Here is a 25,696-nt window from a genome sequence, read left to right on the forward strand (position 1 = left end):
TGTGTTTCTCCAGGATGTGCAGAGTGTAGTTGGTCCTTTGGCCTTTGCTGTTGAACTCCACGCGTCCCGTCAGACCATCATACTCCACCTAAAACCCACAGCAGAGCGAGCGAGCGAGAGAGAGAGAGAGAGAGAGAGAGAGGTGAAGTAAGATGGAGGAGTGAAATAACAATGTGAAAGACAAAAGAAGAGTCAGGAAAGAAAAGATTGTCTGAGCTGTGACGGTAACTTTCACTAAGGACAGACTAGGCCACTGCATAATGCAAAACGCTTGACAAGAGCCAAGATAGACAGAGAGATGAACGACTTAAAAACAAAAGAGGAAGAGAGCATGATAGAGAGGAGGAGGAGGTGGAGAAGACGATGGAGAGATTTCGGCATGAAGCGCAGACAAGAGAGAAAAAGGGGTGAAGCGAATGGGAGTGACGGAGGGAGAGAGAGGAGGAGTGCGGAGGAGGCTGCCAGGAAATGTGTCAGAAAGATAGAGTGATGCGCAGAGACAGGAAAACAAGTCAGAGCCTGAGAGGAGCGCACAGATGGGGCGAGATGGAGAGCGCCAGACGCAAACAAACTCGGCTACATTCGAGGCTGACGGGGAAATTACATCTTAATGCTGCTTCCCCGCAAAACAAGAAATTCAGATTTGCAAAACGAGATCAGCAAACACGACTGCAGGACAGATAAGTGACAACAACACACAAAGGGATGACGACGGCGGACAAAAGAAAACAAAAGAGAACAAAAGAGAGAACAGAGAAGAGAACAGAGAAGAGAACAGAGAGGAGAACAGAGAAGAGAACAGAGAGGAGAACAGAGAAGAGAACAGAGAGGAGAACAGAGAAGAGAACAGAGAGGAGAACAGAGAAGAGAACAGAGAGGAGAACAGAGAGGAGAACAGAGAGGAGATGAAGAACAGAAAAGACTAACTGCAGTACTCGGAATGCAGAGGAAAATACAAGAGAAATCTATCAAAGAACGCACACACATAAATATGTATCAAACACATACACACACACTTCTACACAGGCCGATACATACATACATACCTACATACCTACATATACTGTACATCCATACATACATGCATACATACATACATACATACATACATACATACATACATACAGACACACATTTACAAATACACACATTTACAAATACACACATTACATACATCCATACATACACACATCCATACACACACACTCACACTCTCTCTCTCTCTCTCTCTCTCTCTCTCACACACACACACACACACACACACACACACACACACACAAATGCAAAACAACAGCAACAGGGGCCAGCAACAAAATGGCCGCCGCAGCTGCTGTGCCCCGGCCAGGCGGCGGCGGCAGGGGCTGCGGTCGCCATGGCAACCCTACCATGCGCAGGTAGTTCATGAGGCTGGTGCCGTGCTGCCAGATGAGCGGCGAGGTGCAGCTGAGGGGCTTGACGCCGATCTCCTGGCTGCGGTTGAGCTCGCGCACGGCCCCCACCACCACGTGCACCGCGTCGAACATCAGCGCCGACGACAGCTGCCCGGAGACAGACAAGGAGAGAGACAGACAGAGAGAGAGACAGACAGAGAGAGAAAGAGAAAGAGAGATAGTTAGATTGAGGGTGAGGGAAACGACATGTGAGAGAAAAGAGAGGAGAGAGGGATTTGGCTTAGCAAAAATAGAAAGAGCAACAGAGAGAGAGAGAGAGAGAGGGATAAATGTAATTAGAGAAAGAAAGAGAGGATAGAAAAAGAGATAGAGGACAGAAGTAGAGAAAGATAAATAGTTAGACAAAGGGGGAAATACCAAGGCAGAGGGATGGGTTTGTGAGGTTTTAGAGAGGGGGAGTGTGAGAGAGAAAGGTAGCCAGAAAAAGAAAGATGGAGCAGGAAGGATGGAGTAAGGCAGTTAGAAGAAAAATAGATAGAGCGAAGGAGAGAGGTGGAGGGAGGGAAAGAGGGAGTAAGAGACAGAGTTATAAGTGGGGGAAAAGAGAGAGAAAGACAGGAGCAGAGCAGTGGGAGATATGCCAGAAAAAGTGATTGAGAAGGGAGGAGGGGGGAGACCGGAACAGAGAGAGCGAGAGAGAGATAGAGAGAGCGAGAGAAAGAGAGAGAGAGAGAGAGCACAAAGTAAGACCAGAATAGAATGGGAGAGGAAAAGAGACAGACAGAGAGTCGGGGAGAATTTATAATGAAGCCCATGGCAACAGTTAGAGCTCCGTGTACGCGCGGTGGCGGTGTGGCTGAGACATGGCTGAGACATGGCTGGGACGTGGCTGTGCCGCGGCTAAGATGTGTTGTGCGTGCCCCACCACCACCAACGCCACCGGCTCAGATGGAAGCCTCGTGTCTGGGCGAGACTGTCGGTCAGTCAGCTCGTCAGGGAGACTGCCAAGCTGACATTGCTAAATAATAAATGGAGCAACCGAAAGACAGGGACACATCTTTCATTGTACTGTCAGGACATGTACACAGCAGACCTGGCAGCCAGATTTATGGCCAAACTACAAATGCCCACTGAATACATATAGGCTCCTGCAGCCTTTCTCTCTCTCTCTCTCATATGCTAGTTTTTAAAAAGCCCAAGGAAACGTCTGCAGTGGGGAGTCTTTTACATGTAATATGACTGACACTTCAGTCTGTCAGTCTGTCGGCCTGTGTGAGTATGTGTGTGTGACAGCTTGGTAAGTGTGCTGGCCGGTATGAATGGAATGTTTTTTTAATGAGCCAATTGTGTGCATATGTTTGTTTGTATGTTGTCATGTATCTGTGTACACACACATTCAGCCATTTTCCCCGCACATGGATTAATCCTAGTCATAAACTAAAGGCTTCTTTCAATGGAGATTTTCATTGAAATTTTCTTTTAGTCAGCGACTAGGCTTAATCCATATAGGGAAAACTGGCCCTTTATGTCTATTTGTGTGTTTGACATGTGTGTATATGTATGTATGTGCTTGTGTGCATCTGCATTTATGTGTGTGTGTGTGTGTGTGTGTGTGTGTGTGTGTGTGTGTGTGTGTGTGTGTGTGTGTGTGTGTGTGTGTGTGCGCGCGCACACGCATGTATGTGTATGTGTGTGTGTGTGTGTTTATATGTGTGCGTGTGTGTGTGTGTGTGTGTGTGTGTGTGTGGCCGCATGTATGTGTGTGTGTCGCCGCATGTATGTGTATGTAATAACGGCGCGCATGTATGTGTATGTGTATGTGTGTGGTGTGTGTACGTGTGTGCGTGTGTGTTGTCGCATGTACGCAGTAATGTGTGTTTGTGTGTCTGTGTGTGTGTGTGTGTGTGTGTGTGTGTGTGTGTGTGTGTGTGTGTGTGTGTATGTATGTGTGTGTGTGTGTGTGTCTCTGTGTGTGTGTGTGTGTCTCTGTGTGTGTGTGTGTGTTGAGGCTCACCGCAGGGCCAGGATATGGGCTGAGGTCGCAGCCCTCCCTCCAGGACAGGTTGAGGCTGCGGATGAACTCCAGGTAGAAGGGGTGACTGCTGTTGAGCATGGAGAAACCCACGATGTTGGACTGGTCGTCCACCACATCGTCCAGCCTCAGCAAGGGGAAGTCCTGCAAGCCCAGGGAGGAGGGGGAGAGAGGGAGGAGAAAAGACAGGGAGAGATGGAGTGAGAGAGGGAGGGAAAGAGATAGAGACAGTTAATGAAAGAGGGGAAGTTATACGTTATAAAAGAGAGAGCGATGGAGAGAGGCCATCGAGTAAGTGAATTTGAGAGAGAGAGAACTAGACATCACAAGTCAAGTCAAGTCAAGTCAAGTTTATTTATATAGCACATTTCATACACAGAGGTCATTCAATGTGCTTCACAAAACAGAGAGAGGTAGGGAGAGAGAGAGGGAAGTTGAGATGGAGAGGAAGAGATATGGCAGAGACAGAGTAGGGAGCAAGAAAGAGGGTCATGTGAAAAAGAAAGATGTACTAAAGTAAAAATGAAAAAAAGAGTGAGACAAGAGGAGTTTTTTTTCCTCAAAAGCCAACCCACTCACTCACACTAAAAAGCTCATGTAAGCGTACAGCCATTCGCTCTCGCCTTTTAACATTTTGCATAGCAGGATAGAGAAGGTGGCTGTGGTGGCAATGCCGGAGGAGGAGGGGGTTCTGGGATTTGGAGTTCTTGGGTTCAAATCCCCGTCGGCAAGCACAGCTGGTGAAACCGAGCCCTCGGGACGGACACTTCACCTTGTGTCGCTCCGCTAACGCGTCCAGCGGCCCGCAGATGGATATGATCTAAAAATATGAGCCGCGGAAGTCACCTCGGACAAGGGCATCCTCTGGGCAGAGAAAACGGCCGTGATAAACGGCACAGTCCCATCATGCATTTCAGATGAGCTGGCTGGTGCAGGGCCAGGCTTGGGTAGGGTAATTGTGGGCCCCAGAAAGAGAGAGAGAGAGATAGAGGGAGACTAGGGATAGAGAGAGAGAGAGAGAGAGAGAGAGAGAGAGAGAGAGAGAGAGAGAGAGAGAGAAGAAGGGGTGTCATTGGTGTGGGATAACACGTACCATGGTGGTGAGGATGTACTTGTAAAATGCTGACGTCATCCCCAACTCGGACGCCTGATACATACAAGAGAGAAGAGAGAGAGAGACAGAAAGAGAGAGAGAGACAGAAAGAGAGAGAGAGAGAGAGAGTGAAAATAAATGAAAAGGAGAGTTAAGTGTGAGTGTGCATTCGAGGTTGGATTTAGCACAGGACACACTGTATCAAAATGTCATCTTCTCAAACAAAAGCATTAGTGGCTTTGCAGGGACATGGTAATGGCTAAAACCTTGTTGTTGCTTTCCCCACCCCAGACCCCTTATCCCCTACAGACACATACACAGAAAACAGATGTTTTCTGAACAGATCGCAAACTACCTGCACAAAATCCTTACCAGCACTTTGTGTGTGTGTGTGTGTGTGTGTGTGTGTGTGTATGTGGATGTGTGTTTGGGTGTGTACATGTGGGTGTGTGTTTGTATGTCTGTGTGTGTTTGGGTGTGTGTATGTGGGAAAGTGTTTCTTTAAAAAGAATCAAAGGCAAATGTCAAAGTTTAATTGGAATTCAATGGATTTCCTGTCGGGTGTGTTTATGCTGGCTGGCGGAGAGAGAGAGAGATAGAGAGAGAGAGATAGAGAGAGAGAGAGAGAGAGAGAGAGAGAGAGAGAGAGAGAAAAGAGAGACGACCACATCAAGCTGGCTGACCTTTCGCAGGATGAGGTAAGAGATGGACGCGTTGGCGTCGATGATGATGGTGGCCACTTTGTCGTCGCGGATCTCCTTCAGCAGCGGGGTGGGGTCCAGGCTGTCGTCCAGCATGCGCACCGACAGCGTCTCCCGGGAGATGAGGAAGCGACGAACCAGTTCCTCCAATCGCAGCAGGCCTAGAGGGGGCGGGGGAAGGACATCAAAATCGAAGACCTCCGGCAGTTGGCTAACCGATCAGTAATCACAAGCTCCTAGTCCCCCAGGGCCAGTTTCCTTCACATTAACTACAGTCTTGGCCTAAATGTGGTCACCAGTTGGGAGTTCTTAGTTCCAAACATATCTTCCCACCTCGGCTTGGCTTGAGTCCTATCTGGCAGCCCAGCCCTATGTGAACTGTATGCTATACATCTTGGTTTTATCGAATTTAAAGACATTGACATTCTATTCTTAAATATAAAATCCCTTCAATGTCTCTCTCTCCACAGAAACCACAAGCACATTATTTTTAACCATTTTATAGTGATCAGCGTTTATAGACCCTGTTAGATGTAAATTGTGGGCCACTTTTCTGTTCTACAGAGGTGTCCACTCAGTGCATGGGGTAGGGAGCCAATATGCTTTGACACGTTCATAAATTTGTTAGCTAATAGCCATGCTTTCCATATGGTGGCTTTATTGAATCTGGGCAGTGCTCAACAAACCCACCCAACAGATAGGATGCTCCGTCTGAATACAAGATGCTTTTATGAGAGACTATAACTCTTCGCACTTACACACACACACACACACACACACACACACACACACACACACACACACACACACACACACACACAGACACACACACAAACACACACACACATACAGTACACATACACAAAGACAAAGACAAACACACACACACACACACACACACACACAAAACACACACACACACACACACACACACACACACACACACACACACACACACACACACACACACATCAATAAACCGACACACCACACGTCTATTGAGATATGCAGAAATATCTCTGGACGGATTAACTTGTGCGTACATGCACAGACACACATACACATGCACCAAATGGGCCGACCAAAACCAGCCAAGTGGAAAACAGTCTGATCAATAAAGACAGATGTCGGTGGAGCTGCTAAAGTGTAGCGATCAGCGCGTGATGATTGCGCTCGACCTTCCACAAGGCCTGATCAGTCGAGCGAAGAGCTCCGTTCATCAACCGAGCGCCCCACTCCGCTCTGCCGCGAGCTCACACAGGGGCGCAGAAGCAGCCGATTGGAGCGCTCGGCTCACTGCAGTGGACACGGCGAGTTATGGAGATGAGGCGCCGACGCGGGAGATTCGCCAGAGCAAACCATCTGTCTCGTAAGCGGGGGAAACGGATCGAATCACGGCGGCGGACACGCATGGCTAACATGATGCAATGCTGCCTCAACGCACTGCACTCTGTTGGTCTTCCACATACTCCCACTGCTTACCATGCAAACTCAGTGGGCGCCTCCTCAACCTCCTCCTCTTCCTCTTCTTGCTCATCATGAAGTCTTGTTTAGAGGCCTCTACAAAGGCTTGTAAATGTCCTATTAAACCCCTTTAATCCCCTTACCCAATGAACAAACCCATTCCAAACACTACATGTCTACCGGTTAAGATGGCGTTGACGTCCGTGAACTATTACGCTGGATACATATATCTTTAAACATCCCATTTCATTTGTAAAATTTGTCATGTTATTACACCGTAAAATAAGATGTAGGCATGCAAGATTAACATTTATAAGCCGGCACTTTCTTTTTAGGCTGGGAAAGCGAAGAGGTCGGAAGACGGATAATAATGTTACGCTTTCATTTCACATCTGCTTTGAATTGAGAAATGGCTGCTAAACGTCTGTAAATGTCAAGTGTGACATGAACATGTTTCAGCCCCGAGAAGCTCGGGCTTCCAGAAGATTCCCCCGGCCCTCGTCCATGCAAGGCACCGCCACAAAAGGGAGCGCTAATGAGCCGACCGCTGTCCCACAGGTTTAATATGTCTGCCGCACGGCTTGCCGGCTCTGATCCGCTGATTATGGCTGACATGAGGTCATTGTAGAGCTCACGCTCAGGGGACAACCCTGCACCCCCCACTCCCACACGCTGCAAGAGAGGGCCTGGTCACAGAGACTGGAAAAAGGGGACCTAATTGCAGAGAAGGAGCATGGCTTTTGGCTAAGAGGAGCCGATATGCCACTGATTAACCTATTTTAAAAAGCGTCGTGGCTATTTTGTCCCTGTTGCTAATCCTGCCATGGCACTGGGCTCCCCCCACTAGCAACGGTCCAGCCGCCTGACTGCAAACAGAAGCTAAGCATTTAAAAAGTGTTGCTCTAGCGCCGGGCCGCGGACAGCGGCAGTGTCGGCCGCGATAGCGACAACGATGACCCCCGCGAGCGTAAATCTCGAGACGACGGCGAGAACAGCTAATGAGGCCCCCACGGAGGTGCGAATGTCACCACTGTGACTTCACAGCGATGGTCATGCAAATCTCACACAAGGTCACGCCAGTGCCAAATAGATAACATGGCCCCACGTGTGAAATTCAGCATAAAAACACTAGGAGGGCCACAGTTAGTTGAGTTAGTTACCTGTAGTTCATTTACTCCTAGCCAACACCACAACACGCTTCTGTATTGCTGCATATGAAGAACCAGTGGTTTGATGTGTGTTTGCTTCAGGGAGTGTTAATTAGGGGCAGGCGCTTGACTTCATAGATCAAAGAGCTTAATTCCCTAACAAACTCAGCATTAAGATGTACTGTAATGCGCACCAAGTTCATGATTGTGTGTATCGTGTGTGTGTGTCTCTTGTGTGTGTGTATGTGTGTGTGTGTGTATCTGTGTGTCTGTGTGTGTGTGTGTTTCTGTGTGTCTGTGTGTGTGTGTATGTGTGAGTTTGTGTGTGTGTGCATTTATCCACTTATGTTTATTTATCACCTACTTTTAGGGTAGCAGGGTAGAAGCAGGCTCAATTCTATCATCTAAATCCAAATTCTAAGCAAAAAACTCAGTATCAGGCTTTGTGATCCATTTGTTGTCTTATTACATTTTCTGCATAAACAAAAAATGCCTGTCTTGCTCTTTGCTCTCTGCAAGCCATTTGGTGAGTAACAAGCCTTGTTAACACAGTCCAGTCAAAGTCCCTCACTTTTAATAGACAAGTCACCCAGAGAGACCCAGAGAAGGATCCTGATTAGCTGTAAATTACACCACAGTTTAAACGAGGTCAAAAGTCCTCCAAAGAGGGTCATGCCGCAGCGTTCCAATTACTTTCTTGACGTCCAGTCTAGTGGATAATCACTGCCACTTGGCGTTGTCCTGCCCTGCCATCTCCATTGCTCCATGGCTATCCACCCACTACCACCACCACCACCACCACCACCACCATCACCACCACCTAAACAGATAGTGCTAATAAGTTCCCCATTTGAGTGCTATTTAAGAGATCCCTCTGTGCAGGGTCATGCCATAGCCCAAACAATTAGTTCCACAAAACCTCCAACTAATGGAGTAAGGGAGCCCATCAGGCAGGGGCAATCGCTATCGCACCACATGACAATCACGCTCACAGAGCCGTTCCTGCAAACCAGCCCTGATTATACTCCGAAAAAATATGGGGTGGATATTGCCAAAGGGTCAATTAGTTCTTTTTAAATCTCCCTCCATGTAGGGGCTGAATGAAAGGCACCTGGCCGTGTCAGAGATTGGCCCGAGTACAAGCACCCTGTGGCCCTGTCTGGCAGTCAGTCTGTCTCACAGGCCCCTGTCTAGCCGCGGTGGCTAACGCTAGCACTCTCATTACATCATCGCAGCTGAATGAGATCCCTGTGGGAGCTAGAAGCCTGGCCCCTTCAATTAGCTCCAACAAAAGAAGTCTAAGTATGTGTGTGGGTATGTGTGTGTGTGTGTGTGTGTGTGTGTGTGTGTGTGTGTGTGTGTGTGTGTGTGTGTGTTTAGGCAGGCTGGGTTGGCCAGACGGGCACCCCTGTGGCACGTGTGGGCACTCACACTCGGCCTTGGCGCAGATGAGGCTGGCCGTGGGGTAGCTGAAGGAGCGCAGGATGGAGCCGATGGCCAGGCTCAGGTCCTCGTTGCTGGGGTACAAGCTGACGGAGGCGAAGCGCAGATAGGGCAGCCGCGGCGTCTCCTCGGGACCGATCTTCACATGAGGGATCTGGAGAGGAGGACAGAGAGAGAGAGAGAGAGAGAGAGAGAGAGAGAGAGAGGAGAGAAAGGGGGCGGGAGTAAGAGAATGATAAAGGAAGAAAAAGATAGAGGGACAGAGAAAGATAGAGAGGATTAAGAGAAGAATGGGAAAGGGTGGAAAACAAATGACAATGCGTGTATGAAACAAAGGAAGGGGGGAAACGGATATCGTTGTTAGGCCGAAAGAAGAGAAAGAAGGGAAACAGGAAGAGAGATGGACAGAGAGAGATTGGACATGAGGCAGAAGGAGGAGACAGCAAAGGAGAAATGATGGAGAACAAAGAGCAATTGAGAAGGACAGGCATGACATACACAATATGAAGTATAGGGAAGGAGGGAGAGAAGGAGGGAGAGAAGGAGGGAGAGAAGGAGGGAGAGCGGCGGGGAGGGAGGACAAAGATGAACAGCGCAGAGAGGGAGCAGGGGGAGAGGGAGAGAGAGAGGGAGAGAGGGAATGAGAATTTAATAAAGGAGGCATGTACACTTGAGTGCCATTCACCTCTGTCTTCTCACCAGTACACTCACATAGCATATAGACAAGCACATGCACAGACATAGACTCAGACATACACACACACACACACACACACACACACACACACACACACACACACACACACACACACACACACACACACACACACAGACACAGACACACACACACACACACACACACACACACACACACATCCTTTTACTGTAAAGTATAGTGTTCAGTAGTATCCCCCTATCAAGTACATTCCATAGATTCTAACCACAGATAGCCAAACCCATGGATAGCAGCCATACATAACACCATATACATGTGCATAACTTTTGTAAAGTTTACAGTGCTTTATAAATTACACACAATAACACATCAACAACAACTAGTAATGACATAAACAAGGCTTAGAAAGTAAGGACAATGTATGTGCCTGAAGTTATTAGAAACTTTTGAAGCCATTATATAATCTGTTTTTAAATAAATTCAGGCACAGTGCCTGGGAAATTTGAGCTATGCATAAAACATTTAGAATGATATACTGTAATGAAAATGATATGAATGTCATCTCTCGCTCCAATGAACCCTCAACAGATGATGGAGCTTAACAAAAATGTCTTGTACACAACATTTTTACCTTCCTTCCTTTTAGTTAGGTCCTTGCCCCTCCCTTTGACCAAAAAAAACCCATGAAGGAAACAAGGACGGGATGCGACAAGAATGGATGAATTGAGGACAGACATGCTTAAAGACATGAGTCACGTATCGGGCGCGACGGTGCAGAAAGGCTACTCAGAGTGGTGCAGAATTTTAAAACTTACGAAGCATTTATTTTTGGAAATGCCCACTTAAAATGTTCAGGCCACAGTAAACTTCAGATATCTGAAACCTTGATTACTGAATCACGTGGATATAGACACGTGTCTGCAAAAGGCAAACATGTACCTATGTACAGAAGACAGACACAAACACACGCCGCCTACACAAAAATAAAAACAATAATCAATTTCCTCTTTTGTTGCTATAACATGAGAAATATGCTATGTCCGCCATTTTGTAAAGAAAGTTTGGGGGATCTGTTACAGTAATCACACACAAATAATTGTGACATCACCAGAAAGCCCAGGATGTTGTCTTGAGAGTGTAGTAGGACTCAAATAGATGGCATAAATAGTACTTGAATTATAGGCCCCTCTTGTCCCCACAGAGGACGAAAATGAATTACTGGGTCTTAGGAGGATAAAAGTGCCCACGCATAGAACTAGACACGTAAATGTATGAATGGAACACCTACAGGTAATCATAAGGAATGCATGTCCACCCACACACCTGTAGTCACACATGCATAATTACAACACAGCAACTATCAATTAAAGCCCATGCCAGTGTAAAGGGACACACATCCACAATCACCAACACAGAGACCTCTTGACACACAGAGAGAGACCTCCTTGCACACACACACACACACACACACACACACACACACACACACACACACACACACACACACACACACACACATACAGACACACACACACACACACACACACACACACACACACACACACACACACACACAGTCCTCCTACCTCCTTCTCCCCACATATGTGACTGACAGTGGAACCCGAGGCAGGGCTGGAGGCAGGGCCAATGACAGACACCACTCCCTTTGGCAGAATCTGGCACACTGAGAGAGAGAGGGGAGAGATAAAAAGAGGGCATCAAGAAATGGACATAAATAAGAGGCTCAACGGGTGGGAGACAGAGAGAGAGAGAGAGAGAGAGAGAGAGAGAGAGACAAAGAGAAACAGAGAGAGAGAAAGGGAGTGTGTGCTGTGAAGGAAAGAGAGACAGAGAAACAGAGAGAGAAGTAAGGTAGATAAAAAAGTCAAAGTGGGAGACAGAGAGAGATAGAAAGAGAGACAGAGGAGAGAGAAAAAGAGAGAGAGAGTCCAGCCAGGGCCGGCTCCTTGGAGCTGGTCCAGTTCTGTCTGAGTCCTGCTCCTTGATGATATATCAAATTATGAGTCAATGCAAGGCTCCTTTGATTAATTACATCAATAACCACAATGTGAATTTATGCTCTGCTTACTGGAGATTGCTGTTCACATTCATCTGCGAAGGAGGAAAAAAAGACTCCCAGAATGCACTGGCCTGTGGTTTGCAATGTGTGTGTGTGTGTGTGTGTGTGTGTGTATGTATGTGTGTGTATGTGTGTGTGTGTGTGTGTGTGTGCGTGCGTGCGTGTGTGTCTGTGTGATATAAGGACACGATACTGTGTACCACTAAATGAGTCTGGGACGAACTTAATTGCTGGCCTGAGAAAAAAAATGTAGCCACTTGCAAAAGAATTATCTGGCTCCACTGTAAGATACTGTGCTGTAAGTGCTTATTTGTGTGTAAGTGTGTCTTTTGGTCTGTGTGTATATGCATGTATGAGGTGAGTAGAGTAGAGACCTTGCAATTATGTAAGTGAAAACATCTTGCACATTAAAAAAAAATCTTTACAAGACAATGCACAACTCAGGCCTAGTACTACAAACTACTCCCAGTGCAGTTTTTGCTGAATACACTGCAATTTTCAAGGGAGTTTGAGCGAGTGCACTCTGCAGCTAGATGAGGGAAATAATCTTTCCACAAAGTGTATGTTTCCTGTTGCAACAAAATCACAGTTTCATTTGAATGAGGTCACGGTGGCAGAGGAAGCTAGGTGTCTGGTAAAAAAAATGAGGAGTTGCTCTAAAGACCCTAAATTACCTCCATCCCCAGCACTGCAGCTAAACCCACTCCATTATATGTCCAATGAGTAAACATAATACACATCGCTTAAGAGACATGATAATAATAATAATAATAATAATAATAATAATAATAATAATAATAATAATATTAATATGCAGTATTATGCAGAACATAAGATAAATATACCTATTCTACAATGTTTTCACCATTACATTATGGGGGGTGGCCAGACTGTTTTCACTGTAGCTTAACAGGTCATGGAGTGCATCATTTTGAGAAGACTGAGTAAGACACACCAGTCATCCCATATAGCACTCTTGCTTGTTATCCATATGAAAACAGTTTCATTCACTACTGGGTTTTCCCAACACTCCCTTGGCTCTCCCACTAGGATGTTCCAGTCCACTGGGACCTCAGTAATACATGCAGTGACCTCCTGCCCTGCTAACAGAGTACCTTACTTTATTGATTTTTCTCCATCTAATACACAGCACCTAATAAAGTGAGATTTCTGAGGCACATAAACCTCCACAAACGACATCTTCTCTCTGAATCTTCCATGCCTGTGATAGCCCACCTGTAGAAATTGTTGATATTTAACTTTTTTAAAATATGTATTGTAGACTGGGATTATATTAAAAACATTTCATTTCATTTTCATATGTTTATGAAAATGATCTTGATCCTTACACATATTACTGGAGGACTGTTTTGCTCCATATGGCTTTTGTCAGTTGTGCCTTTGTGATTTCAGCTTGAGTGCTGTGCTGCTTTGCATAATTAAAACAAGCCCCTTAGTGTTTTACTAGTAGTAGTGGAAAATAAATAACTTCAATATGGCATGTGGGATATAATCATAATCATAACAAAGTAACCTAAAATGTACGATTTTCTACAACTACACTCCATAGAGTAGCAAAATACTGTGATTACAATATGTCAGATGGCGTTTCTTTCTCCAAACCACATTTAGTGTTTCAGTCACTGGTCAACATCATGTCTTTAATACTGTCTGAGATGCCATTACCAATACTTACTGTTTGATTCTAACCACAGATGCATTATGTATTTTGCGCATGACTAACCTAAACCTCAGCTTAGCTATATTCTAGTGTTGCCAAGACAACATGAATCATCTTACCATAAATATCTGCCATAATTAAGAACATGTTTCACGGTGAGCTAAATCACTATCAGTAAACAAACAATATGGCCAAGAAAACATTAAATGGTCTCCTGACATCTTCAGTCGCCAGCTTAAGAGTACTTCAAATACAAATGCATCCAATGGAGGTGTCAAAGTTGTTTGTTAGATTGCTCAGGTTTGCTTGTTTTAGAGAAAAGCAAGAGCTAAGGCTTAATCACTGTGCAGACCTTACACCAAACCAGCAAATCATTATACATGTCTAAGAGCACACCATTTTTGCAAACCCGTCTGTATGGTTGCTTATTTCAATACAAATAGTGTGGGTTCCAACAACAAAAGCACAGTAGAAGAAAAACATATTTTTACCTAGAAAGAAAACAGGCACAAATACACTATCTCGCCATCTTTTAAGGTCTGGACAGAGGACTTCATCCACATCACATGTTGTCTTATACTATAGGCACCATGGAATCTCCTTCTGGAACCTTTTCCTTCTCCTCCTCCTACAGTATTCATCTCCTCGTCCTTGTCTGTCTTCTTCTCTTTTCTGGTCACTTTCCCGTCCTGCTCCACTCTAATTCTCATCCCTCTTACGTCCAATATTGCTACACACACACACACACTTTGTAACGCAGGCTAAATGTGTAGGCTAACTGTGGTTTTTATATAGTGCTCAGGTTCTGATTATCTAAAAACATTTTAACATGTGTCAAAGTGGGAACACAACCAGCACAACATTGCACATGTCTAATTGTTTTGCTAGAAGTGTGCTATTAAATTACAAACTAGGTGTAAAGCAGTGAGTTTTGCAAAACGTGAGCTGTGTAGTGGGTTGTGTCAAAAGAATTGCAAACGGAATTACAAAGTGACTGTGAAGCATTGAATGTACTATCTGTTTGGCGAACTTGGTAAATGGATTGGTGTTACAGTAATAGTTTTGAAATTGTGCTACAAGAATCATTATTAGTGGTTTAGCATTAATTTTCTACTATGAGTCAAATCATTCATTCATCATTGAAATTATGTCATATATCTATTATCTCATATCTCAAGTCATACACCTCATTCCCTACGATATTGTTTTCTTCCATACTTTGCAGGATGATCTGTTAGGAAGTAACAGCAGGCAAAGTGGTCTCTGTGGCTCTGACAGCACAGAGAAATGTGTTATTCACCAAGGCAGGAGGAATTAACGGTTTGTTGCTGGAGTGGTTAAAAATTGGTGTGCTATGATTGACTACATTTTCATGTAAATCGCTTTGGACAAAACTGCTAAACACTATAAACACTTTAAACATAAACATGAACATAAACATAAAGTGTGTTAGCATTTTGACTGAATGAACTGATTTTGAGCCAAGTTTGCTGTGTTTCAGTAGAGCTAGTGTCTATAGAGAAGGTTTTTTTTTTACATTTTGAAATATACGTAGACTTAGTATTTCATGAACAAATTTGCTTTTCAAAAGAAAATTGTGGGATGTAGGTGTGTTGCTTTCTTTAGACTTTAGACAAACAGTATTTCAGGTATAGGCCTAGGTAAATGCTTGTTAGCGATTGTAAAAAAGTGGTATCACAAACAGCAAGCACAATGACTACTATCACACTATGTATGCTCTGTCTGTGTCTGTGTCTGTGTCTGTGTGTGTGTGTGTGTGTGTGTGTGTGTGTGTGTGTGTGTGTGTGTGTGTGTGTGTGTGCGCTTGTGTAGCAGCTCAAATAAATGTTACATAAGTATAAGTATAGTATATATACTCTTTTGATCCCGTGAGGGAAATTTGGTCTCTGCATTTATCCCAATCCGTGAATTAGTGAAACACACACACACACAGCACACAGTGTACACACAGTGAGGTGAAGCACACTAATCCTGGCGCAGTGAGCTGCCTGCATCAACAGCGGCACTCAGGGAGCAGTGAGGGGTTAGGTGCCTTGCTCAAGGGCACTTCAGCCGTGCCTACTGGTCGGGGTTCAAACCGGCAACCCTCCGGTTACAGGTCCGAAGTGCTAACCAGTAGGCCACGGCTGCCCCACACATGTAAGCTATATTAGGTGTAAAGAGACATCATTAAACTTTAACCATCTACTGTATACCTGTATCGCTACAGTCACCGAAATGGATATGTATGTGGAAATATGTGTGGGTTATACAAGAAGACACATTAAATCAGGCAAATGTATTTTCTAACCTAATATTCATTGGCAACGCAATTGTTGTGCCTTCAAAGCGACAAATTGATTTAATATTGGCATATGATTAATTATGTAATACTGCCTTTTATGCAGAGGGTGCTGTAGAGTCCATTGCTAGCATCACAAATCACTTGTTGCTGTCAGCTGGACTTGTTGCTGTCTTTTGATACTATGAAATATTTGGTAGGGCATTAGAGGACAAATTAAACTGGGTGACTAAGTATGTTGCATCTTATGAATATCAATTGTAATTTAGATTACAACAAAATTACAACATTACATTTTATTTTGATTGTTTTTAAAGGAGCGAATTAAAACATAAATAAAAAAAACAACAGGTCTAAAGCTTCATTTTGATGTATGTGTAGGTATGTATAGACTACATATATAGACAACCAGTTAGTGAAATCAGTCCCCTGTTGAAAAAAACAATGAGATTGTTTACCTTGTGGCCATCTATCAACATTGAAGACATATAATGGCTGAGGCAGACATGACAATCATACAATATGAACTTTTTTTCTGACATGTCAATCATGGAATATGGCCTTTGTTTTCTGTATAATGATGTATAATGAGCAACTTCGGGGCAGAAATAAATATCTCTTCCCAACACATTATTTGTGCTTACCCAAATAACATATTTAGATTCAGTATTTTTCTGGCGTATACATTTACACATTGTGTGTGTGTGTGGGTGTGTGTGTGGGTGTGTGTGTGTGTGTGAGTGAGAGAGAGAGGGAGGGAAGAGAGAGAGAGAGAGAGAGAGAGAGAGAGAGAGAGATTTTTTTGTATTTTTCACCGGTAGGTGTAATCAATAAATTCATGTCCCTCTGCAGCTCAAAGCTGGGCATGTGCCTGTGAGGACTCCTCTATTGGCTTGCTCCTGTGTGAGAGAGAAAGATATAGAGAGGGAGAGAGAGAGGTAGAAAGAGAGATATAGATAGAGAGAGTCAGAGAGAGAGAGGGAGAGAGTTTGAGAGCATCACTCACTGGTATCCGTGGTCTCGTACTGCGAATCGCTCTGCAGCTCGAAGATGTCCACCTCCACGCGCGCACGAGACGGCCCCTCCATCATGCTGTTGATGTTCTCTCGGGCCAGCGCCAGGGCCAGCCGCTCCCCGCGCCCACACACCGACTGGTCATCTAAAATGGCCGCTGCAAAAAATGGGGGGGGGGGGCACATCAACAGTTTCTCTTCAGAATGCTGCACATGAAAAGTCAGCTCAGCAGTACACAGTATAAGGACTGCACAGAGGTTATTTTGCCCCCATATAAAAGACAGGGCTGTAAAAGAAGGACAAAATGTCTCTGATAATGAAATGAGATTCAGTATTAACGTAGTCTGTAGGGAATGAAGTTTCGAAAAAAAGAGGGCTAAAACTCAAATATCTTAAGTCAACTATTATGGCACTATGTATAACAGTGCACAATTGTACACTGTGTACATATGGACTTGTGAGTTTGTGTGTGTGTGTACGTGTGTGTCTGTATTTGTGTTTTTTTGTGTATGTCTGTGTGTGTACTGTATGCGTTTCAGAATACACATGTACACTGAGTATTTGAGTGTGTGCATTCATGTGTACATTTGAACTGTGCACAAATGCAATGTGTTTCTGTGTGTTTATCTTCACTGGGGCCACCTGATAAGCTAACGGCGCGCCCGATACTGTCAAATTAATAGTCGGGCCGTGGAAAAACCTCCGGTGCAGGGGAGCACCCAGCGGCTAATTCACACGCACGTCTCGTCCTCCGTACACCACTCACATTCAGCTCGCCATCTGGGCTTGATCAAAGTTTGAGCCGCGCTGTCTCACCTGGCCTCCCCAAGAGCAATTAAAAGAGTCTACCACCGACACACACACACACAATACACACAACACACACACACACACACACACACACACACACACACACACACACACACACACACACAGGCTCTGCGGTGGCAGAGGAGTGCCACACTGCTTAGCCGCCCATCTCCCTCATCAGCCTCAATTAGGCCTTCAGCTAAGCATGGCCGTCCGTCAGTCAGTCCGTCAATCACGCCGCCGCCTGTGACAGGCGCATTGTGGGCTTATGCAGATGGAGTCATATCCATGGAAACCCACAATAGGTAACCGTGGAGATGCTGAGGGGGGTATCCATGGAGATGGCAACCAAGCACAGTGACTTTTCCCCCTCACTCTCCTACCTCTCTCTCTCTCTCTCTCTCTCTCTCTATCTGCAGCCACAAACAAACGTCACTGAAAAACAGCCACCAGTAAAAATTAACCTGTTGTGGTCAGTGAAGAATTCCTTACAAGGTAGACTATGAACCAAAGGAAACTGAACCCTTGGCAAAGGTGTTAAAGGATTATATTATGTTGACATATCACAATGTAACGCTGAATATATATTATAACACTATTTTCTGAAATTGATATCTTCTTCAACAGAGAAGAACAAAGGTGGCACATCACAAAATGAAAACATGCCATTCTGGCCAGTGACTGTACAAGGACTCTTTTTGATGGAATATGTTCATCGAGTTATAATTGCATTTCATGACTGTTACCATTCTATTAGGAACCTGGAATGTAGTGATTCTCTGAAGAACCAGAATAGTTACAGTAGGCCTGTGGATAAATACATTTAGAAAAAAAACAGGTATTTGGTGTCTATATCTATAGATAGTCTACATCAATTACAAATCGCAGGTAGAAATGTTGAGCTGTCTAACGTAAAACATTTGAGCTTTGAGCACTCAAACAAAACGGCTTGGCAAGACTTGATTGTTGTTGATGCTATTGTGGCTGTTTTCCGAGGCACTCCTGCATGTCCATTGCCTTGAATCACCTCAGGCACAACAAAAGTTCTCGCCGGTGACCCTCTGAGCAGTAAGACTTTATGGCTGGCACAGTGCAAGTTTTATTACTCCTTGCTTAGCTCGGGGAAAACAAACAGGGTCCCAGGGTCAAAGCGCGTTGTCGTTTATAATATCTACACTTGGTGTCTGCTGTCAGCTGAACTACTACAATGTTCTCTACAAAATACCAGGGATTCCTGTAAAAAAAACCCTGTTGGCCTATATAAGATGGAACCTAGATGACACCTGGAGATGAAACAGGGCAATTCCATGGAAAATTATGTTTTTTGTAACATCCATAACGCCAATAAAATGTGATGGTATGATGTGAATGATTACATGAAATTTGAGCATTTGCTATTTTTGGCTGAAGAATGTACATGAGAAAAAATGCACAAAAAATGAATGTTATCATTCACATCATACAAATACCAAGGCATTTCACTGGCGTTATGGATGTGACAAAAAGTCAATTTTCCGTGGAATTGCCCAACAACGGAAGCTGAAAAGCCAAATATTTTCTTTTCTTATGAAAGATATATCCTTGTCCAAGGATAGCAAGAGAACATAAGAGGACTAGATAGACAGGAAGACAGAAACAAAGAGAGAATGATGGCAAGTAGATAGACAGTAGAAAGAGAGCAAAAGACAGATACTGAAAGAGTATCTGCATGTCAGGGAGTTTAAGAAATACATTCATTGTGTAGCACAGAGAGAATTAACCTTAGAGATAAAGACTAAGAAAGACTAGACAAGGAAAGAAGAGATGGAAAGAGAGAGTGTGTAAGACATGCGAGTAGAAAGACAGAAAGAAAAGAAAGAGAGAATAAGAGGAAAAAAGAAAAGAAAGAAAGCACAACCCAACGGCAGACTCACCCATTTTGACAGCAGACATGGCAGGGGCCTGGCTAAAAGAGTGCGGGGCCATGGTCAGCAGTAGGAAGAGGAAGTGAATCGACAGCAGCAGCGCTGGCAGAGCCGGCATCTTCCACTGCTCCTCATGGAGAATGGTCTTCTGGCTGCCTGGTCCACCACCTGCTGGATGGGAGGACTCATTACAACACAACAACAACGCGAGTACTACTCTTCTACTCATAAAGCATCATACACTTCACCATTTCTCTCCCAAAACAGAATAAAAGAGCTTATCTCAGACAGGGGAGTTCATGACAGCTAGGTTCACCACCTGCTGGAGTGGATGACTTATTACAATGCAGTAGAGAAGCATACTCTATCCCAACTTATCTTCTATTTATAAAACGTCATACGCTTCGTCATCACTCTTCCAAAATGGCAATGATGAAGAGCTTATCCCAGATAGTGGAGTTCACGACAGCTAGGTTCACCACCTGCTGGAGAGGAGGACTTATTACAAACTAGCAGAGCAGAGAGGGCCAGCTTTATCCTACTCATCTCCTGCTTGTAACACCCCATACACTTCACCATTACTCTTGCAAAATGGCAGTGGCTTATTTCTGACAGCAATGCATTATGGCCGTTAGGCCCACCACCTACTGGATAGGAGGACTCATTACAACCTGGCAGAGCTATGGGGGTAGGCTAAATCCGGACTCATCTCCTGCTTATAACACCCCATATACTTCACCATTACTCATAGGGAATGGCGGTGGTGAGAGTGCGTGTTTCTGATGGGGCCGCATTATTGGCCATTGAGACGAGCTCATCAGTCACAAGCGCGCAAGGCTCGGTGGGCTTGGAATCACTTTGACTGCAGCCTGATTGAATCATTTTCATGTCGGCCGGGGGAGAGAGAAGGAATAGGAGATGAGCCCAGAAAGGCTGAGCAGTTTCAAGAGAAATGGACTTTTTTCTTCTCCTCCACACCCCCTTCTCCCCCTTCTCTCCTATCCGAGACACAGCGGCTGAGCGGTCGGGGACAAATTCAGTGGGTCTTTGTGTGAAGGAGCTGAGGAGAAAAACACACACACACACACACACACACACACATACACACACATACGCGCGCACACACACACACAAACACACTCACACAGAGGTGCAGACACATAAAGCCATCCTCATAAACAAACCCACAGGGAGCCGCACGCCGGTCCTAGAATGACTTGCTCTGTTTTATGTGTTTCTCCCCTCGTCTACAGAGACATAATTTAGCAGTGATGTCGACAAAATATTATAAATTGAATTGTTTTGACAGCAGCACACACTCACACACACAGGGAGACACACACACACACACACACACACACACACACACACACACACACGGCGCACACACACACACACGCACACACACACACACACACACACACACACACACACACACACACACACCTACACACACACACACACACACACTGACACACACACACACACAGACACACACACACACACACGGACACAAACACACACTAAGGAATAGGAGGTGTGACAGAGACAGTATGCACAAGTGAGAAATGAAATGGAAACCTAGAGAGGGAACAGCAGCTCAGGAGAAGGGGCAGCCAGCAAAAAAAAAACAGACGAGCCAGGGGAAGAAAATAGAGTGTGAGAGAGATGGAGACAGAGAGTGAGAGATGGAGGAGAGAGAGACAGAAAGAGAGAGAGAGATAGAGAGTCTCAGAGAAATGGAATTGAGATGTAATAGGGAAACAGCAAGAGACCAGGGAAGACATGACAAAGTGACTCGCAGACTTCAGAGTAGATTGCAGCATGCAGGAGATGCTGGTGAGAGTGGCGAGGAGAGGCATGGCAGAAAAGGGCCTGTGTGTGTGTGTGTGTGTGTGTGTGTGTGTGTGTGTGTGTGTGCGTATGTGTGTGTGGGGTGGGGTGTGAATGACACAGTTCCTCGCCAAGGCAGAAACCCAATCTAAAGTTCAATAACACCACAGAGCACCCTCTGTTCTTGGGACGCTGGTGTTAGTTTGTCAACTGTTCAATTTGCTTCCGGTATCAATGCCTCAGCAATATAAATGCTTATCTGCTCTGCCAATAAAGCTTTCTGAACGAATTTAAATTGAATTCCAAATCGAATTTAAATTAAGAGAGTTGAGCGGCTGTGGCAGACAAAGAGAAGTGAGATGGAAAGGGAGAAAAAGGAGAAAAAAAACATTGAGAGAGGGAGCGTCAGAGAGAAAGAGGACATTAACTGATGAGTCCTAATAGATAAAAGAGAGAATTGCATAAAGAGAAATAAATGCAGTAAAAGCTGGGTTGAATGTGCTTCTGTCTGTGATAGGCATACCTGCCTTTTTTGTATTTTCACTTCCAACCTGGCTATGCTTACAGCATTTAATATGAAACCTTCTTCATGTAGACAGCTGATCAACATTAGACGAAGAAACAGCAGGGGGGAACATTTGAAATCCAAATGCAAATATTATGTGAAACTATAAAAGCGCACTTTAGAAGATTAGGTGGGATGTGTGGCACGTTGGGGACTCTCATTATGTCTAAGAGTTAGGTACAATTTAATAACACTGTAATAAGCACTTTATAAACAAAATGGTGATCAAGGTTGGAACCTTTTGTGGTTGATACACATAAGGCGGTCTGTACTAAGAATAACATCACTGATGTTTCAATTGTAACCCATAAAGACTGGATTAACTACTACACGATGCAACAGGCCATTGGATGTTGCAGTGAACAGCCTACATCCATCTTGAGAAGGGGGAATAATCTTTATGATCCATTTGGTCATTTGTCAAGCGAGCGGGACTGTAGCCATGACCCATCTCGCCGTTCCCCCCACTGCCCCCTATCCAGCATGATCATCTTAAAGTGCCTGCCCACGGACGCTGCCAGATCATCGGTCAGGGCGGATTGCAGGCTGGCTGGGTGGCGCGGCTTGGGGGAAGGAACGTCAGCTACGCATTGAGCCGGGGACATTAGTGTGGCTTCCAGCCGAGCAGGGTTGTGGGGGTGGGGGGTGGGGGATTTGGGAGGTTATCAGCATTTGCGACTTCCTGGGCCGACCCAACCCCCCGCTGTCGTACAGCCCTGCTGACTCAGTCGCAGTAATGACCGGATAATCAGGCTCATTTAACGGCGGACGGGACGCATATTTCTCCACCCCCGACCTCCACCTCCGTTGTCTCCCGTCGTCCCCACCTCCGAGCCGTACCCATCAGCCCCTCCTCTGGTCTTGCGGTCTTCAAAATTTGATATAAAAACCTCTACAAAGAACCTAACCTCTAAATTATTTTTTGCCAAACCTATTTCAAACATGTCACATCTGAAAAGCTGTCTTTATGCAGAACCTTCAAAGGGAGAGCAGCCATTTTGGCACAATGAGGGCTATGAGAGGAAGCTTTGCAATGGAGATAAGCTAAAGAACTTTAAGAGATCTAGCTTTTACCAATAACCCATCTACACCACTGATAGGTTGCTCAAGGGTGCCAAATTTAATACAGTGCACGTACCGCGCCTTACGTGTGGAGTCTGTATCAAATGTAAAGCCCTTCTAAATGAGACAAACAAAACGCGGGGATTTGAGGTAATGGAACGGTAAGTCGCCGGTGATGGCCGTTGTCCTCCCAGCGAGAGACAGGGCCTCAGTCACCCCCTCTCCTCTCTTCTCTCCACTGCGATGGCTCTTTAAAGGAGAACGCATTATGCATGCAAGAGGAAGAGAGTACTTGAAATAGCCTACTGTTTGTGTTGAGAGTGGAGAGTGTGTGTGTAGGGGGGCGATGTATGTACATTGCGGAGAGTATTAATAGACAGCGTATCAGGGCAGGATGACATTCAAGTGCGTGTGTGTCATTAGAGCTAATGGTACATTTCTTTTTTCATCATTACTGTTATCATCATCATTTCTTTATTTACCGCTATGAATTTTGTAGCTGATATTGCTCAGCCATGTTAAGCGCATGCCAAAATGGAATTATGAAGGATTTAACATTAATGTGTCACATTCCACTGAGTATTACAGTTAATATACACAGGCGTTTTTGCTACCAATCTTATGCCTGAGCCAATCCATCTCCCTTACAAGGTTCCTCATTTGAACTGAGCTGTGTAAATAGCACGCCAAACATATTAATATGAGCACTGTCAAATCAAGTCACTTTGTTTTCCTATCCCATATTACAGTCGGTTCAAACTGAATACAATTAGCGACTTTGTTTTCGACAGCTCCATTCGGCGAGGGTTCCATAACTCCACCTGGGCTCATGCAGTCTCAGATGCCTTCCTCTCACTGAGACACACTGTTCCACCTTATGCTCTCAGCGGGGGGTTTTCATTAGCTGCTCCCTCCACACGTCACTTTAGGTAAACCGCAACACAACACACTGCACAAAAAAACAGCGGTCGTATGCAGCTTCAGATGTTTATAACCAGGATTGATTAACAGCGTTCGAAGACAATTATGTGTGTTATGTAAATGAGTGGCATGTGTAACGGTATCTCTCCAAATTCACACTCTTTACAACCTCTCTCTTAATGCGCGAGGGCATTAATACTTCAAGAGGCTTTCAATACATCAGCCAGCAATCCAAACAAACAAAACAGGGGAAAAAAAGCCAGCAATTTGAGGAAATAAATAAGTAGTAAACACTAGAGCTTATTATATAACCGCTAATGCTGTCTGACAGAGCAGGGCAGATCCAGGTTGTTTTAATTGACTGGAGACAGCAGGCTCCAGCGAGGATCCGCCGAGGCCAGAGCGGCGCTCAGGGGCCTGTGGTGCCGGGCACTGGGGCCATGCCAGTGGATCGTGAAGGTGAGCGCTGACCCGCCTGACCCGACTGCAGAGCTACCAGTGACGAACAAGAGCACGGTGTCAGCAAAGACACCGAGAGCGCGGGAGAGAGAGAGTGGGGGAGAAAGAGAGGAAAGAGAGAGAGAGAGAGAGAAAACACATGAGACAGAGAGACACACACACACACACACACACACAGACACAGAGAGAGAGAGAGAGAGAGGGAGCTATAAAGAGAGGGATGGACATAGTGTGCTAGTAAAACAATTAAGTAAGAGACAAAAAGGCAAACAGAGAAGAAAAATAATAAAAAGAAAGGCCAGATGCCAGAGGACAGACACACACACACACACACACACACACACACACACACACACACATGTGTGTAAAACAAGCTGATCGACCGGTGGGCTCATTGACTAATTCAAGTCATTAATGTCTCTAGCTCAATCATGGCTAGAAAGAGGCGCATGTTTAGCCTGTAGGCCATGTGAGCATAAAGCAGTGCAGCTGCAGATAAGGTCCTCATAAACAACACATTGCCACAAAAGGGGAGCCATCATTTAACACTGCTGCAGAGAAATGGCTGCAGCAGCAAGAGCACTCTCTCTCTCCTTCTCCCTAACACTCCTCTCTCTCTTTCCCTCACCCTCCCTCTCTCTTTATACTCTATTTACTCACTCTCTCTCTCCCTCTCCCTTCCCCCTCTCTCTCTCCTCTACTCTCCTTCTCACACTCTCTCTCTCTCTCACTCCATCTCTCTCTAATCTACTCTCTCTACTCTTGCACAACCACGCTCTCTCCCCCTCTCTTACTACCACCTCCACAACCCCCACACACACACACACACACACACACAAACACACATACACACACACACACCCTCCCAACTGATTCCGGAACTCTCTGCCAGTTGCTCACTGTCAGTTGGAAGTGAACGCCAGAGACACATCGGTTCATGTGCCCTGGGCCAGTGACACTATCTCCGCTTCCTTTGAAAAGACGCATCCAGAGGCTAGGTGCAACAGAGTTCATGTGAGCGGCAGTAAAAATTACACATAAAAGCTCTATGGCAAGAAGACCTTTGTTTCCTTGATGGTTTTCCAAGACGCAGCACGAGCAAAAAGATATGCCAGCC

General features: G+C 45.2%; 1 protein-coding gene across 4 annotated transcripts in view; it reads right to left on the reverse strand.

The window, feature by feature from the left end:
* The window catches only part of LOC125285175 (glutamate receptor ionotropic, kainate 5-like), an 88,125-nt gene that overhangs the window by 20,034 nt on the left and 42,395 nt on the right, over positions 1-25,696 (reverse strand). For 3 of the 4 annotated variants that reach the window (XM_048229471.1, XM_048229468.1, XM_048229470.1), the window contains 9 exons: positions 19,749-19,910; positions 17,018-17,182; positions 11,535-11,632; positions 9,261-9,426; positions 5,200-5,378; positions 4,517-4,570; positions 3,406-3,567; positions 1,386-1,538; positions 1-88 (listed from right to left, as the gene is read on the reverse strand). The exon at positions 1-88 is cut by the window's left edge and continues 17 nt beyond it. In XM_048229471.1, the coding sequence (XP_048085428.1) occupies positions 1-88; positions 1,386-1,538; positions 3,406-3,567; positions 4,517-4,570; positions 5,200-5,378; positions 9,261-9,426; positions 11,535-11,632; positions 17,018-17,182; positions 19,749-19,857 (1,174 nt within the window). In that variant the 5' untranslated portion in view covers positions 19,858-19,910. The remainder of the gene's footprint in view (positions 89-1,385; positions 1,539-3,405; positions 3,568-4,516; positions 4,571-5,199; positions 5,379-9,260; positions 9,427-11,534; positions 11,633-17,017; positions 17,183-19,748; positions 19,911-25,696) is intronic. The other variant, XM_048229469.1, reaches the window with a different exon arrangement.

This window comes from Alosa alosa, chromosome 20, assembly GCF_017589495.1.
Source record: "Alosa alosa isolate M-15738 ecotype Scorff River chromosome 20, AALO_Geno_1.1, whole genome shotgun sequence".
Lineage (NCBI taxonomy): Eukaryota > Metazoa > Chordata > Actinopteri > Clupeiformes > Clupeidae > Alosa > Alosa alosa.